General features: G+C 43.4%; 1 protein-coding gene across 3 annotated transcripts in view; it reads right to left on the bottom strand.

Moving 5' to 3' along the window:
• KYNU (kynureninase) overlaps positions 1-16012 on the bottom strand; it is a 122590-nt gene that overhangs the window by 56419 nt on the left and 50159 nt on the right. Inside the window, exons 6-8 of one of the 3 annotated variants that reach the window (XM_056861456.1) lie at positions 12834-12905; positions 9726-9800; positions 3228-3374 (exon numbers count right to left, since the gene is read on the bottom strand). In XM_056861456.1, the coding sequence (XP_056717434.1) occupies positions 3228-3374; positions 9726-9800; positions 12834-12905 (294 nt within the window). The remainder of the gene's footprint in view (positions 1-3227; positions 3375-9725; positions 9801-12833; positions 12906-16012) is intronic. The other 2 variants (XM_056861458.1, XM_056861457.1) reach the window with 2 other exon arrangements.

The raw sequence follows: 16012 nt of genomic DNA, 5'->3' as shown, positions 1-16012 counted from the left end.
AATGTGCACTCACAACACCAAGCTGTGATGGAAATTGTGGTCCGCAATGTCATACTAGAATTTGGGAGACCCAGATTCAAATTCCCCACTCTGCTTGGAAGCTTGCTGGGTGACCTTGGGTACACACTCTCAGCCTAGCCTACCTCACAAGGTTGTTGTGAGGTTAGAAAGGATAGGGTCGACTCCTGGCAACCGGTGGGAGATTTGGGAGGCGGGTATAGGGGGAGGTGATCAGCATCCGTGTGCAATGATGCCGCTTCTGGCCTGATGCAGAAGTGCCGGCATCACACTGGGGGATGCTATAGCGCTTGATCCCCCCCCCCAAACTCTATGGTTTTGATACAGTATTGGGGAAAGTGATAGTGTCCCCCCCCCCAGTGCAATGCTGGCGTTTCCACATCGCACCGGAAATGATGTCATTGGCCATGGATGCTGATTGCTCTTCCCTTTCAGCCGACCTGCTTCTGCCCACTAAACAGCTGAGTGTCAGTGGGCAGAGGCAGGAATCCCCGGGAGATTACCCTCCCACCATTAGTGGGCACCTGGGAACCCTAAGAATAGAAGAGAGGAGAATGATGAACTTCTAACAATTCAAGGTTTCCCCCAACAATTGGCCATTTAAACCCTATGGGGGCTTTTTGTGGCTTTCTACAGCTCCTGGGGGTAGGCATTTTTGCAGGTAGAGGTCCCAAATTATCAGGGTAGCTAGAAGGGACACTCCTTGCAAGAACACACAAGGTTGGTAAAGATTGGATCAGGGGGTCTGGAGTTATGGGGTCTAGAAGTGGTCACACTCATCCTCCTCCATTGAAAAGCATTGGCAAAGTGGTTGTGTTCAGATGCTTTAGTGTGATCTTTGCAATTTATCTCAATGGAGAAGCAGGGCTTTAAATGGTGGGAAAGTTTGCCCCGTGCCTCCATAGAGATACAGGTTGGTTTCCCCACTCCTCCACCTGAAGCCTGCTGGGTGACCTTGGGCTAGTCACAGTTCTCTCTGAACTCTCTAAACCCCAACTACCTCACAAGATGCCTGTTGTGGGGAGGGGAGGGGAAGGGAAGGTGATTGTAAGCCGCTTTGAGACTCCTCGTGGTAGAGAAAAACGGGGTATAAAAGCCAACACTTCTGTGACGCTCCGAGCTGCCCCCTAGCGGTGGCGGTTGGAAGTGACGAGTCTAGCGGCGGGACCATCCTGCCTCCTCACCCCTCTTTCCTGAGGCAACTCCCTTGAGCAACCTCTTCCTGGGTTCCTCTGTCGGCCTACTGCTCCCTGGTGTTATCGAGCCGGCCTCAGAATGAGAGGGACAGGGGGAGTTAACACCACTCCCCCCTCCTCTCAGCAGTTTGCTGTCACCTTCGGTCTCTCTCTCACCGCAACTCAGGGACCAGCGCTGCATTCCTCCCTGGCCTGGGCTCACCCCTTCCTTATATAGGGGAAGTCCCTCCCCCTCCCATCCTCGGGCCCCGTCCGCCCGAGGTTACAAAGCCGGGGCCAATCACTTCATGGCCGTCTCTCTCTCTCGCCGCATCCCTCTCCTCCCTGCCAGTTCCTGCTGTGGCCTGGGCCCTCCCGGCACCCTGCCAGCAGGGAAGCTGCAGGGCCAGGCACGTCTGCAGCCTCCTTGCTCCTCCTGTGTCCCCCTGGCCCTTTCTCTGGGCGGCAGGGCGGCGGGTCGTCTCCCGGGCTCTTTCCCTCCCACTGCCAGGTAAGGGCTCCCTCCCGGGGATTGGTAGGGGTGGGGTCGGCCGCCTGGGGGAAGTCAGCCATGTGGGCGGCCTGGGAGAGGCCTGAGTCGCCGGGCGAGGCTCGCGTCTCGGGACATCTTCTTACTCCCTTTATTTCCAGTTCAATTTCCCACCTGATCTCTATGGGAACCGCCCAGATGTTTCGAAGTCTATCTCAATCAACGAGAAAAGTATTCAAGCAAACAAGCAAGCCAAAAAAATTACTTTAGAGTGAGGCCCACTGAAATTAATGGAATTTACTTCTTAGTAAATATGCATAGGATCAGACTATTTAAAAAATCTGCTATTTGCTAGAATATAGACTATGATGTATGATCACAGATGAGCAGTGTATCCTCAGTTCTAAACAGTGGGGGGAGTCCAGACTGCACAGTTTTTGAAGTCTGTTTGCCTTTCTCGTAGATGAAATGCTTCTTCTGCCTGAGATGTGTAGCCTTGCTCTATAAATCCTCTCCAGAGAGCTACAAGAGTGATTTTAGCAGTATCGGCAAGCACGGATCCTTAGACTATGTGATCACTTGGGAATTTCTTGAAAGGGTCAAGACAAAGTACGAGCTAGGTCGGGCAGGATACATTCAAGAGCACTTAAGAAGTGAGAATGCAGTCAATTTAGATATCATTTTATATGCTCTTGTTGGAATTTAAAGGAGAGAATAACGTCACATGGTACTGGACGAGCTCATGTGTAAAGTGCTAGTGAAGCCTCACGATCTTTACCCTCCGGTGGCACGGCTGGATTAAAGGGTGCAGGCTGTACCCTATGGACTAAAATCTTTTGGCTGAAAACTCTTGTCACGTCTGCCTTTTTTTCTAGCATTCACACAAAATGTACAGAGATATGTAACAGACACGGAAGGCAGGGAAAATAAGGCTCCCCTTCTTCTGTCAAGCTAATGCCATGAATTCTATTTCAGCCCTTATGCTGGATAAGGACATTTCAAATTTCTCATGTTTGCTGTTGCTATGCCTTGGGACAACAGAATAGCCACTATGTTAAAGAAAGGATGTATTGCCAGGTGAATCACAGCCTCATTCTCCAGCAGGTTTCTAACTATTACAGCACACCAGATGCCTCAATTTGGCTAGGCCCCTTCTTTTATAGCATATTTAGCTATAAAAGGTTGATCCAGTTTTTATAATGGTTGATCCAGTTTGGCTGCCAGGAGCAATGGGAGAAGAAGAAGAGTGCAATTTCCCCTATTCTGTTTTGACAAGCTCACTACTTCCCACTCGCTACCCGCACAATATGTCATGCATTGACAGACCCTCCTAAAAAGAGACAATCAAGCTTTATAAAGTGCTTTCAAGGAAGATATATATGGAAATCAAACTCTCTTTTGATTTGTAGCAGAATCACGCCAGTGACATTTTCCCCTCAGTTCATTCTCACAGACCTGACAGTTAAAACACATGTGCTTTTGTGAAAAGGGAGGGGGACACAATTATTTAAAAAATGTTTCAAGAAATGTCGAAGCCGTTATACCTTCTCTTGGCCAGCCTTGGTTATTCTGGGGATGTCAAACTGCTGTCCGGTGTAGTACTGCACACCACTGAACAGAATTACGGCAACAGAGTCTCCTTCCTTCTCAATTACAGCAAGGATGTCTTCAATTCTCAAGGTCTCCTCCCCCTGAAATAAAGTAAAGCACATATTTTATATCAACCCTGGCAATAACGGAACTGTCATTTCTTGTTTCATAATCTATTTTTTTATGATGTGCCGTGCTGACTACAGCGAGTGATCAAAAATGAATCCTTAACATGGCAGTCACCTACAAAAGTAAGAGTAACCTTTGAATGGCGAAAAATCATTAGTAGCATAGCTTCAAGGTGGTAGATCCTTTTTAAAAGGCTGTTCTCTTTTATTTTTTACATGCTTTGCTTTAACACTTAAAAACCTCCTTAATGAGCTGTATTAAAAATAATCAATTCCAATGCAAAGAGCATACACAGAGGCGGACAGTCCTTGGTCTGCTGTGAGCCTCCCAAGAGAATTTTGTCACAGATTAGTACTGCTGATGGCACCAATTGGAAATCCAATCTGTCAGCCAAAAATTGTGCATTTGGAAGTGAAATATTAAGGTATCGCTACTTTATGAATACATTAAGGTTGTCTGGACTCATCCATAGCTGAAGGACTCTCTCTCGCTTGTTCTTGCTCTCTCTGAATCTACATGGCAGCTCAAGTTCTGCAGTTGATTACTGTCTATTGGTCACCTGCAGACCCCCTTGGTTAGACTACATTCCTTTTTGACCATGGCTGGTTGTGTGCATTATGGAACAGCTACCACAAAAGGTCAAGAGGGCTGCTGGATATATAAGACACCTCTTTTCTGTAAGACATTATCACAATGAAGTACAGTTGGTTTTGACTAATGTTATCAGTGGGCACTTATAAGTATGTATATATGTGTGTATGTGCATGTGATGTTGACTGTTTTCATTATTTGAATTGTAGTATTGTTATTTATTGTGGATCATACGTAAGCCATTTTGAATGTATGGAGGAAGCAGGATATGCATTATTAGAGAAACCAACAATGGAAATATGTAATTGTTTTATTGAAATTTAATTTTATTATATTGTTTTAATGTTTTGATATTGTAAACTACTCCAAATGTATTTAAACAAAGAGTGGAGATATGCGTTCTTTAAATAAATATGCACCCAACATGCCATCTTTCTGCTTCCCACTCCGTGACAGGTTGGGGTAGAAGGAGCGGACGCTAAAACCATTTTAGTGAGAAAACTCCCACTCACTCCAGTGTCCTCATGATAGTAGTATTGCACTGATTTTGGGATTAATGGAGAATTACTGTCCACACTGCACTTCCCCCTTACACCACCAGGCACAGCTGTGAAAGTGGCCAAATAAATGTTTATTTACTGACCTGCCCGTGCTTGGCACTATTTACCACTAGCCAACCCTGAGGTGATTCAAGATGGAGCATCTGGGGTACTTTTTCCATTACCTTAAAACAATCCTGGATAACTTTGTCTGACCTTAATATCAGAGATTTAACACAAGAAAAGGGTTTATTTTACAGTAAGGGGAAAATAAACTGGGCATGCTCAAGACCAAATTTAACTAGAGGGGGGGGAGGGGGGGAAGGAGGGAGAGGCCAAAAACGCATGGTCCCTTAACCCACTTTATTCCCCATTTCAGCCAGGATCAAATTTACTGTAAACAGAAAATGTGGGAGACATGACGTTCCTGTTTAGTTTGGCACACATGCCACTCCCCCGGTGATTATTTTTTTTCAAATTGACCAATGAGGGCCTTCCCTGCCCTGGGAAACGACCAATCACTGGGGGTGGGGGTGTTGCAAGCTAAACAGGAACTGTGAACGTCTCCCGCATTTTCTGTTTACATGGATGGATTTGCACACAGTTTCGACCGTGCTTTTCAAGGTAATGCATACAGTTTTCCCCCAGCCAGGGTAAATTTGATCCTGGCTGAAACGGGTAATATAGTGGGTTAAGGGACCATGCATTTTTGGCCAGAGAGAGAGACAGAGAGATACAGTTGATAGATTATGCATATATATTGTGTCAAAGTGGAGAGAATGCCAATAACTGCCATTCTACTTTGGACCTTAAAAGCTGTTAATTTCCCCACAGGGTTCCCTGCTTTTTAAGATTATACAAGAGCTCTTTTGAACTGTCAACCTCTGCCTACCCTGTAGCTTCCAAATAACCTTGAAAGACTGTATGAGAACCACAAACCAGAGCATGCCAAACCGGGCCACCACACTACAGTCCACTTCCACCTGAAGTGACTGGAAGCAAAGTAACCTGCTAAGGGGTCTCTAAACCCTCTCTGACTCAAAAATCAGTTAAAGGCCTTCCCCCCCTCTTCCACCAAGTGTTCAAAGGGTCCTGATAGACTGTTGCTGGCTTTCTCTCCAGATCACCAGGGTACAAAGGGGATTGGCAGATATGAAAAAGGCGGTGGACTTGGCTCTGTCCATCATACACTTCTATTTATTGATCTATTATTGGTGTTGCAACCTGCATGCACAGCTTAAAGGTTCAGCTGTATTCCATGAGATAAGACCTGACATAGTATTTATGGCATTTTTATCTCCTCCTTATCATGGAGCTCAGCTTCCCCAACTCACAACTACGTAACAACGTGAGGTAGTGACTGGCATAAGGTCACCAACCGAGAGTTGAATCTGGCTGTCCACAGTCCCAATCCTACTCGTAACAATGAGACAAAATTGACTCTCTAATAGTACAATCCTAATTAAGGGTTCCTCCAACTACCGGAAACCAGTGGGCATGGAGTGGAATAAATTGGCATAGAATAGCACTGTAAATTTAGTAGCTAAGAGTCTATGAGAAATTGATGGTTTAAATGTCACCTCACCTGTGAAATCATGCAGAATCTTAAGAAAGTCACTAAATCTGTCTCAAGAGCCAGCATGGTGTAGTGGATAAGAATGGTGGTTTGGAGTGGTGGACTCTGATCTGGAGAACCGGGTTTGATTCCCCACTCCTCCACATGAGTGGCGGGGGCTAATCTGGTGAACTGGATTTGTTTCCCCACTCCTACACATGAGGCTAGCTGGGTGACCTCGGGCTAGTCACACTCTCTCAGCCTCACCTACCTCACAGGGTGTCTGTTATGAGGAGGGGAAGGGAAGGTGATTGTAAGCCGGTTCTCCCTTATGTGGCAGAGAAAGTTAGCATGTAAAAACCAACTCTTCTTCCTCTTCCTCTTCTTCTTCAGTATCCCCATAACTAGTCATTCACAGGGGAAAGATCTACCTTATAAGGCTCCTACAATGATTTACTCCTTCCTGGGGCTGCTGTACTGTTTGTCCTGGGGCTGTTTGTCAGGGAAGTCCCATCCATGTGCCAGCTCAAGCTGCAGTTCGGTGCTGTGTACCTTGGCTATCCTCAATAGGGTTAGGAAGCTGGGTAAGCCCAAACTGCATAGGAGCACTTTGATAGTCTATACATAATAGAATTTCACTGATCTGAAATATCTGGCTAGAAGATATGTATGTAAGTGGTAGGTAGTAGGGGGACTCTTCTGTGTTTATTGTTGTGCTGCAATTGTAATTTTTTTTATTATGTTTGTAAGCTGCTTTAAGTCTTGATTTGCAGGAGAAAAGCAATATAAATCATTTGAATTAAATCAGTACTGAGAATTTCTGTGCAGTACTTTGAACAGTTAAAAGTTGCTTTGTAAATACCAAATACAGTTATTATTATTGAGGAAGCTCATTCTGATTTCTCAGGTCAAAGGGAGGAATGTCCAGTTTCAGTCTGTTGGGAAAGATGTTGCAGATTGTCTTAAAGGATGTCAATAACAATGTAACTTCTGGCATTCAACCCCATGGAGATTTTAGTATGTTGCTCATAAATACAGCGAGTTTGTCCTCCATCACATACACATAAAAAATGCCACAGTGAACCCGGTTAGAAATTTTTTTAGAAGACATTTTGAATATGTGAAATAAATAAGACTTAAAAGCTACCTGTTCATACCCTTCAGGCAAACTCCATTTCCCCCAGAAAGCTATTAAAATTTACTGTATTTGTACTATGAAAACAGTAGGATTCATAAAATCTAAAAACACAAAAATCCTGTAATCATTAACTATGGAGAAATTTTAACAAGGAAAAAAGCCCACTTCTGATCCTTTAAAGACATTATTGCCTCCACTCTTCCTTACCTCGTCTTAGCAAAGGATCATGTAAAACATTCTACCACCAAGGGATCAATTAAGCTGTGAAAACTCAAAACCCAATTAGTCATGCTGCTGCAAAATGATGGGATAAGATTTGCTGATTTGAAAGTAACTTCTATTATCTTAATGATCTCTTAATGATCTATCAAGGACTTCAGAGTAGGTTCTTACTTCTTCATTTTTTAAGAATCAAAAGGTCATCAACAGTTCTACTGAGAAGAACTTCTTCATGCTGAGCAAGGAAGGAAGGTAATGCAGATTTATAATGATGTAAATTGAATACTCCTCCAGGATGACACTTAACTGTTGCTGTGGTAATAAAAGAAGTAACATGCCTTTATAGAATTTCTTGAGTTTTCTATAGGACAAATACATACTGATGCTTAAAAATATATACTTAGCAGAAGTGTACTTTAAGGAATATGTAGACAGCTGTAAAAAAAATCAAGCTCCATTGTGTGTGTGTGTGTGTGTGTGTGTGTGTGTGTGTGTATGAGGGTTGCCAACCTCCAGGTAGTAGCTTGAGATTTCCTGCTATTTCAACTGACCTCCAGCCAACAGAGATCAGTTCACCTGGAGAAAATGTCAGCTTTGGCAATTGGACTCTATGGCATTGATATCCCTCCTCAGACACCGCCCCCAAAACCTCCTGTCGGTGGCGGAGAGACCTGACAACCCTAGTATGTCTGTCTGTCGGTCTGTCTGTCTGTCTGTCTGTTTGCATAATATTCTTTAAATGATTTAGTTTTTATATATTGCCTAGGAAACCTAGGACATGCAACAATATTTATAAAACTTGATTTTTAAAAAAGTGTATAACACAAGTCAGTGTTTTAAAATAAGAATAAAGAAACAGTAAGTTAGTAACAAAGTGCTGTTTCTTTAAAAAGACATGGGGGGATGAAACATCTAGTAAGCTGATGGAAACCTGGGGCTGAGCATCTGCTTCATTTTGCAGTTAGGGGAGAGGCTGTGGCTCAGTGGTAGAGCCTCTGCTTGGCATGCAGAAGGTCCCAGGTTCATCTCCAGTTAAAGGAACTAGGCAAGTAGGTGATGTGAAAGACCTCTGGCTGAGACCCTGGAGAGCCACTGCCAGTCTGAGTAGACAATACTGACTTTGATGGACCAAGGGTCTGATTCAGTATAAGGCAGCTTCATGTGTTCATGTGTACCTCTTGCCCAAAGAAACTTCTACCATCTAATATGGCCGGCCTTCCGGAATTTGTTTCCCAGGAATGTTTTGAGAGCATAACACATCTTTTCATTAAAGAAGCAAGCCTGAATCCTCTTTGCTTTTTCTGTTTATTCGAAGTGTATTATTTGGCATTTTTGTAAGCTACTTTGGGTCTCCACTGGAGAGAAAAGCAGACTGAAATGGTAATATAAATAGCATGGCAAATAAATTAAATATTGGATGCTATCCAGAGGTGAGAATGCCTGTCACATTGAAGTTATTTTTGGCATTTCCTTCTTCACAACTTCTCTGATATTACCACCAAACCTCACAGTACTTATTATCCTCACAGAGAATTAGAAGGGTAGGTTCACTTTCTGTACTAAAAATATGATTGTGACACTTTGGCAGAGAACCCACATCAAATTAGATACTGTACTAGATAGGAATTATTAAAGCTAATACTTAGGGTTGACAACCTCCAGGTAATAGCAGAAGTTCTACTATGACAACTGATCTCCAGCCAATAGAGATCAGTTCACCTGGAGAAAATGGCTGCTTTGGCAATTGGACTCTATGGCATTGAAGTCCCTCCCCTTCCCAAACCCCTCCCTCCTCAGGCTCCGCCCCCAAAATATCCCGCCGATGGCAAAGAGGGACCTGGCAACCCTACTAATACTACACACTGCTGACTTCAGCAAGCAATATATGTAATGGATCTACCACACTGAAGACTGTTGGGGGGGGGGTGTCTCTGTCATCACACTGAAGACTAACAAAGTACAGGAAGTTCAGATACCCATAGTATTTTGAAGAAATCTCAACTGTGCAACCATAGCTTCTTTTCCCTTGAGCTGTTTCTTGATTTGAGTGGGACAGGCCATGAGGATGTACCTCAAGTGGTGTTCTTTCAAGTAACAAAGAAAGAAAACGCAGTTTTGGGAGAAGAGAAATATTCGAATAACAACAATACAATGCTTTTATGTATTTACCCAGATGCATTAATATTTAAAAAGTTGGGTTCCTTACAGTAAGTTGCAGAGAAATATAATGGTGTCATTACCCCTTTTTGAGAAAGATTGATATAGACTACCCTTTACACACCTTTCGGGGTTCTATCATAAGCATGCTCCTCTCCACATTCAGCCCATGAAGTTGGAGCTGAGACTCAACAGCATACTGTAAAACAAAGAATATTGTTTCAAGTGAGCAGATGGGGGAAAAACAAACAAAAAAAAAACCCAAAAGAAACCTTTCCTTCTTCATCAATAGCTACTATCACCAAGAGTTGCATATGTGGGGGGAGGAAGGATGGGGGTGTCAAGAGGAGACGTCGTCGCAAAATTGTTCCGGCTGCTCTGTTGTTTTGCCAAGGCAAAAGCTGCTATATTCACAGAGGTCAGCCCTTTCCTTTCAGTGCTTTTAGAAGGTTTTTTTGAGCTACTTTTTATCCTGCTCCCTGATACTATTGTGGTATGGTTCTTTAAGCCATATGGGGAAATAAGATTTATTTATTTATTGCTTAGGAACCACCCCTTGCTTGAAGTCAGCTGGTTCATGTGGACCATACAGCCTAACACCAGGGGTTTACTCCCAAATGTAGGCTCTGTGTGAAATAAATTGATTTTATTGAGATCAGTGAAAATGTGTGTTGAAACTATGGTTGCCAACCTCCAGGTATTAGCTGGAGATCTGCTACTACAGCTGATCTCCAGCCGATAGAGATCAATTCACCTGGAGAAAATGGCTGTTTTGGCAATTGGACTCTATGGCATTGAAGTCCCTCCCCTCTCTAAACCCCACCCTCCTCAGGGTCTGCCCCAAAAACCTCCCGCTGATGGCAAAGAGGGACATGGCAAACCTAGTTGAAACACAGACCAGCTCCATAAACAGAAATGGTGCATTAGGTATACATGTGTTCTTGTGTCCCTGATATGGGTGAACTGGTGAACATGCATACCAAATTATATGCGTTTAGCATTATGTACTCATTGTGCCATATATGCAGTAGTATGGGTGTGCATTCAGCTAAAGCTGAACCAGACCCTTCCCCCGATACCTTTTCGGTGTTTTTCGGGGGGATTTTTACCAGTTGAAAAATGGTGGCAATAAAAGGGAGCCAAAAAAGCCGATCCCGAATAATGCTGAATTTATTTGGCATTATCTACCTCAGCAGCTAAACCTAATGCAAAGCACAAAAACAAGTCTGAAAGTCTTAAGGACCACCATCTCCCATATGAACCTACCCATCCACTCCAGTCATCTTCAGAGGTCCTGCTTTGGGTACCCTTGCCATCTGGGGCTAGACAGGTGCAAACCTGAGAAGGGGCTTTCCCAGTTGTGGCACCAGAACTTTGGGGCAATTTATCTGTCTCCCTGTATTGTTGTCTTCCACCAGCAAGTGGAGACTTTTTTGTTCTGTTTGTCATACATCCAATTGTTGTTTTTGGCCTCCTCCCTGGTTTTTGCTGTTATGTCTGTGTTTATATGTTTTATTGAATTATTGTATATATTATTTACTTTATTGATCTCCTGCCTCTCTACCCAATGGGGAGCTGCTTACATTATTCTCCTCTCCTCCATTTTAGTCACAACAACCCTGTGAGGTGTCAGTAGGGTTGCCAACCTCCAGGTACGAGCTGGAAATCTGCTATTACAACTGATCTCCAGCCAATAGAGATCAGCTCACCTGGAGAAAATGGCCACTTTGGCAATTGGACTCTATGGCATTGAAGTCCCTCCCATCCCCAAACCCTGCCCTCCTCAGGCTCTGCCCCCAAAACCTCCCACTGGTGGTGAAGAGGGACCTGGTGACCCTAGGTGTTAGGTTAAGAGTATGTGACTGGCCCAAGGTCACCCAGAAGCTTCCATGGCGGAGCGGGGATCGATCCTGGATTTCCCAAATCCTGGTCTGACACTTTAACCACTACACCAAGCTGGCTCTAATTTATTGTAAACATGTTTAATGTCAAAATGTTTTAATGTTTGATGTTTGCCACCTTGGGAACCCTCTTTGGGTGGAAAGGTGGCCAAGAAACGTTTTAAACAAATAATAACAAATACAAAAAATTGAAAAAAGCCTTTGGTTGAGAGCATCCTTATGTGGACAGGTAGATCATGCGACTCTTTCCCATGCAGTAGTCATATCCCACGCAGCGAGTTGCAACAGATGTGAAAGACCCATGCGATTAGCCCTGCTACCATGGCGGTATCACGCACGCATAGCCTCCTGCACCATGGGATGGCATCAGAGAAAAGAAGCCCCAAGAGGACTGTGTATGAAAAGCCCTTAATTAGTTTCAGTTCCTGGGTGAGTTTCTCCTTGCAAACTGAGCACAGTATTGTATGGGGTCGGAGGGGCGATTGCATCACAATGTTCCTGTCGCTGCTGCCGGTACAATTACCCAGAACTTCACAGCAGAATGGCCCACTAATTAGGCAGTAACCTATTCTGAGCAGCGCGCAACACCCATTGCTGCCTGAGTGGTGAGAGTACATCAAAATGCTCTCGACGCAGCGGCACTTCCATGGAGGAAGTTATCTATATCCCATGCAACGTATAAAGAAAGATCCGCGTATTTGTTGCAATGTCAACAATGCCCTCTGGAAAAGCTCCAATCTGCTTCCTACGCGAGTGGCATTCCGAGTGATTTTTACCCTGCCTGGGTGATCAAATTCCTCATCAATTTCGGAGTGTTTACTGAGTTTGATAAAGTAGCGGTGAGTCACAAATCTGAAGATTAATTTGCTGCAATCTGTGATGCATGGACTATTGTCTCATTTTACAATGCACAAATGATGTTTGAATTAGTAATCCTGAGCACCGTGGACAAGCCTTTCCCTATCTGTCTGGGGATATAAAACTGTTAATGTTGTGAGCTTTGTATTGATTTGGCTACATAAAGTAAAACAGCAACAAGAATTAATAAAACATTTACAACCTGTTGTTGATTTAGGCCAACCGCTTGCTCAATGTCTTTAAAAGGACTAATAAATCAATGGGGCCATTAAGGCTCTTCCTTGTGCAATGTTTTTTTTATTTGAACAAGAAGAATAAAGGCACGTTCAGTAAAATATGCCCAGCTCAAAAGTGCATGACCGTTTACTGTTATGTGGACAGGATTACCTTACAAATAGTCAAATGAGATTGCTGGAATGCTTTTGAAACATACAATTACTTAACACAAATATGGTGTAATATTAATTTCTTACATGGTCTGAGGGAAAAGCTTTTGCTTCCATCAGGATTTTATAGCGATTTGTGGTTGGCTTAAAGAAAGATAGCTGTAAAAAAAATATAAAAAAAATAGTGGGTTATAAATTTGTATCTAAATGGAATTTTCATCAGCTCATTCAAAACATAACAATCCACACTTATTGCATTGTTCCCTCTTCTGGGGCCTTCCAAATCTGTGGCGAGGAAGGGGTTGACTTAGGGTTGCCAACCTCCAGGTAGTGGCTGGAGATCTCCCACTATTACAACTGATCTCCAAGTAGGGTTGCCAACCTCCAGGTACTAGCTGGAGATCTCCCGCTATTACAACTGATCTCCAGCCAATAGAGATCAATTCACCTGGAGCAAATGGCCACTTTGGCAATTGGACTTTATGGTATTGAAGTCCCTCTCCTCCCCAAACCCCACCCTCCTCAGTCTCTGCCCCAAAAACCTCCTGCCGGTAGTGAAGAAGGACCTGACAACCCTATCTCCAAGTGATAGAAATCAGTACCCCTGGAGAAAATGGCCACTTCGGCAATTGGACTCTATGGCATTGAAGTCCATCCCCTCCCCAAACCCCACCCTCCTCAGACTCCACCCCCCAAATCTCCAGGTATTTCCCAACCCAGAGCTGGCAACCCTAGGATGACTGGGCACAAGTTCTTTTCTGATATATCTCCACATCCAGAAGAGATTTCCGGGTACCCTTTTTGTGGTCATCCAGGCACTGCCTTTTTATTTTGGACGATTTAGTTTTATTATGGTTGATTTGCTCCTTTAACTTTTGTGCTGGCCTGTTATTCTGTTCCGTTGCAACTGTGGCTGGGAAGAAATTTTAATCAGCTGCTTTTATTTTTATTGTTGTCACTGCTGAATTCTGTTGCTGTCTGTTGCTAATGTTAATTAATTGTTGATATTCTCAAAACAAAGTTTGCTGGCTGCTTTGCAAAAGTGTCTTGGACAAGCATGATATAAATAATGTTAATAAATAAAGCACTGTGCGGTATGGCTATCAACAGCCCCGATAATGCAGAATTCTCTGGAGATCAGTCAAAGCAGGTGGCATACGTAACATCATTCTTCAGACTGTCCAGGGACAACTGTATGAGACAAAGCAAAGTCTTGAATCCCACTGAAAATCTCCACTGATAAAATGACTTCTATCACCAGAGCATGACTTCTCTACTTCCCCTTCCTGCTGCAGCCCAAATTTTCCACAAATGCTGCTCCTGGGTACCAGCCCTCCCCCCTGGGAACAGCCCAAGGAGGGAGTTAATTGGTAGGGTTGCCAACCTCCAGGTGGTGGCTGGAGATCTCCTGCTATCACAACTGATCTCCAGTGGATAGAGATCAGTTCCCCTGGAGAAAAGGGCAGCTTTGGCAATTGGACTCTATGGCATTGAAGTCCCTCCCCTCTCCAAACCCAGCCCTCCTCAGTCTCCACCCCCAAAATCTCTAGGTATTTCCCAACCTGGAGCTGGCAACCCTATTAATTGCCCATCCCCTGGTTACTGTGCAAATTATTGGCAAGATCCAACATAGAGTTGCCAGGTCCATCTTTGCCATCGACATACGGTTGCCAGGCCCCTCTTTGCCACCTGTGGGAAGTTTTGGGTGTGGAGCCTAAGGAGGGTGGGGTTTGGGGAGGGGAGGGACTTCAATGTCATAGAGTCCAATTGCCAAAGCGGCCATTTTCTCCAGGTGAACTGATCTCTATCGGCTGAAGATCACTTGTAATAGCAGGAGATCTCCAGCTAGTACCTGGAGGTTGGCAACCCTAATTCAACATCATGTCTTGATTAGAGCAAGAGAACATATCACCCAAAAGTAACTATTTCTCACAACATGCTCACTCTCCTGTTAACTCGTGGTTCTAAAAATAAACCACTTTAAAGGGTGAAGCAAGGGATTCAAATCCAACAGTTTATGGAACACAAATAAAGTATTAAATGAATGGACAAGGAATTACAGCAAGGAGCAGTTTCACTGTAAGTAAATGTAATATATATGAAATCATTTCCCCCCTGAATAGGTCATATTCCATCTAAAGGAACTGATGAAAATAGTTTTAAACAATTCATATGATAAGTATATAAGTGAGTCTTCTAAAATTATTTTAAATGTTATCTTTAAGTGACTGTCATAAGAGCAGTGGAATGAAAGATGTGCCTTGTCTTTAAAGCATTAACAGAAACAGTTAATATGATCTGTACATACACACACACACACACACACACACACACACACACACACATACATACTTTACAGATATAAAACAGGAACGAATTCCAGTTCTGAAGTCACAAGTTGGAATCGCTGAGCTCCATACTGCATATAAGCTTTCATGTTTTTGAAAGAAAAATAAGGGCTCTGGCTTAAAGATTTATGGATACAAGGTTGAAAAACCATTGTGTGTCCCAAAGGCAATATTCTGATCCTTTCTTATAAGGGTGTGACACCAAAGATCTCTGCCAGTGCCTACTACTGGACACTTCAGTAGGCTGGCGGTGGGTGGGTGGGGGAACAACTACTCTTTAGGAGAAGACAATGATACTAGTGAAGAAATTTGGGAAGGCAAGAGCTGAAATGATGAGACATACGTTTTTGATAGGAAGTGGTTTCTTTTGAAGCTGACCACTGATTCTCCTGCTAAATCTGTTTACCTAAACTGACAGAATTTGGGTGTTGAAAAATTTGGGGTGTGATCCCTGGGTATTCCTTCAGCCCATTTGAATTTGAGATCCCTGCTTTATTAAGTTCACTCCTAAGAACACTTTCCCAGGAGTAAGGCCCCCAAACAGGGCTGAGTAGGATTCTGAGTAGACCTGCTTGGGATTGATCTCTATATTCTCATAGGCTCAGGGCTACCAAAAGCAAATAGCAATTCACACAATGGATGTCATGGAATTCACTGCCACAGAATGTTGAGATAGGCAAAAGCAAAAATGGCTTCATAAAAAGATTAAACAAATGTATGGAGGGTGATTCTATCAACAAACATTTGCCATGATAGCTAAATGAACCTCCAATTTCAGAGGCAGTATATTTCTGAATACCAGAATGGCAAAATGACAAAAAAGGCCATGACTTCTTTGTCCTACTTGTGAACACTTGGCGTTACAATCCTACTGAAATTTTATTTATTTATATTTATTTTATTTGACTTCTATCCCAC

Source organism: Euleptes europaea, chromosome 15, assembly GCF_029931775.1.
Source record: "Euleptes europaea isolate rEulEur1 chromosome 15, rEulEur1.hap1, whole genome shotgun sequence".
NCBI lineage: Eukaryota > Metazoa > Chordata > Lepidosauria > Squamata > Sphaerodactylidae > Euleptes > Euleptes europaea.
Note: the sequence above shows the minus strand (reverse complement) of the source record. Positions and strands in the feature narration are given on the sequence as shown.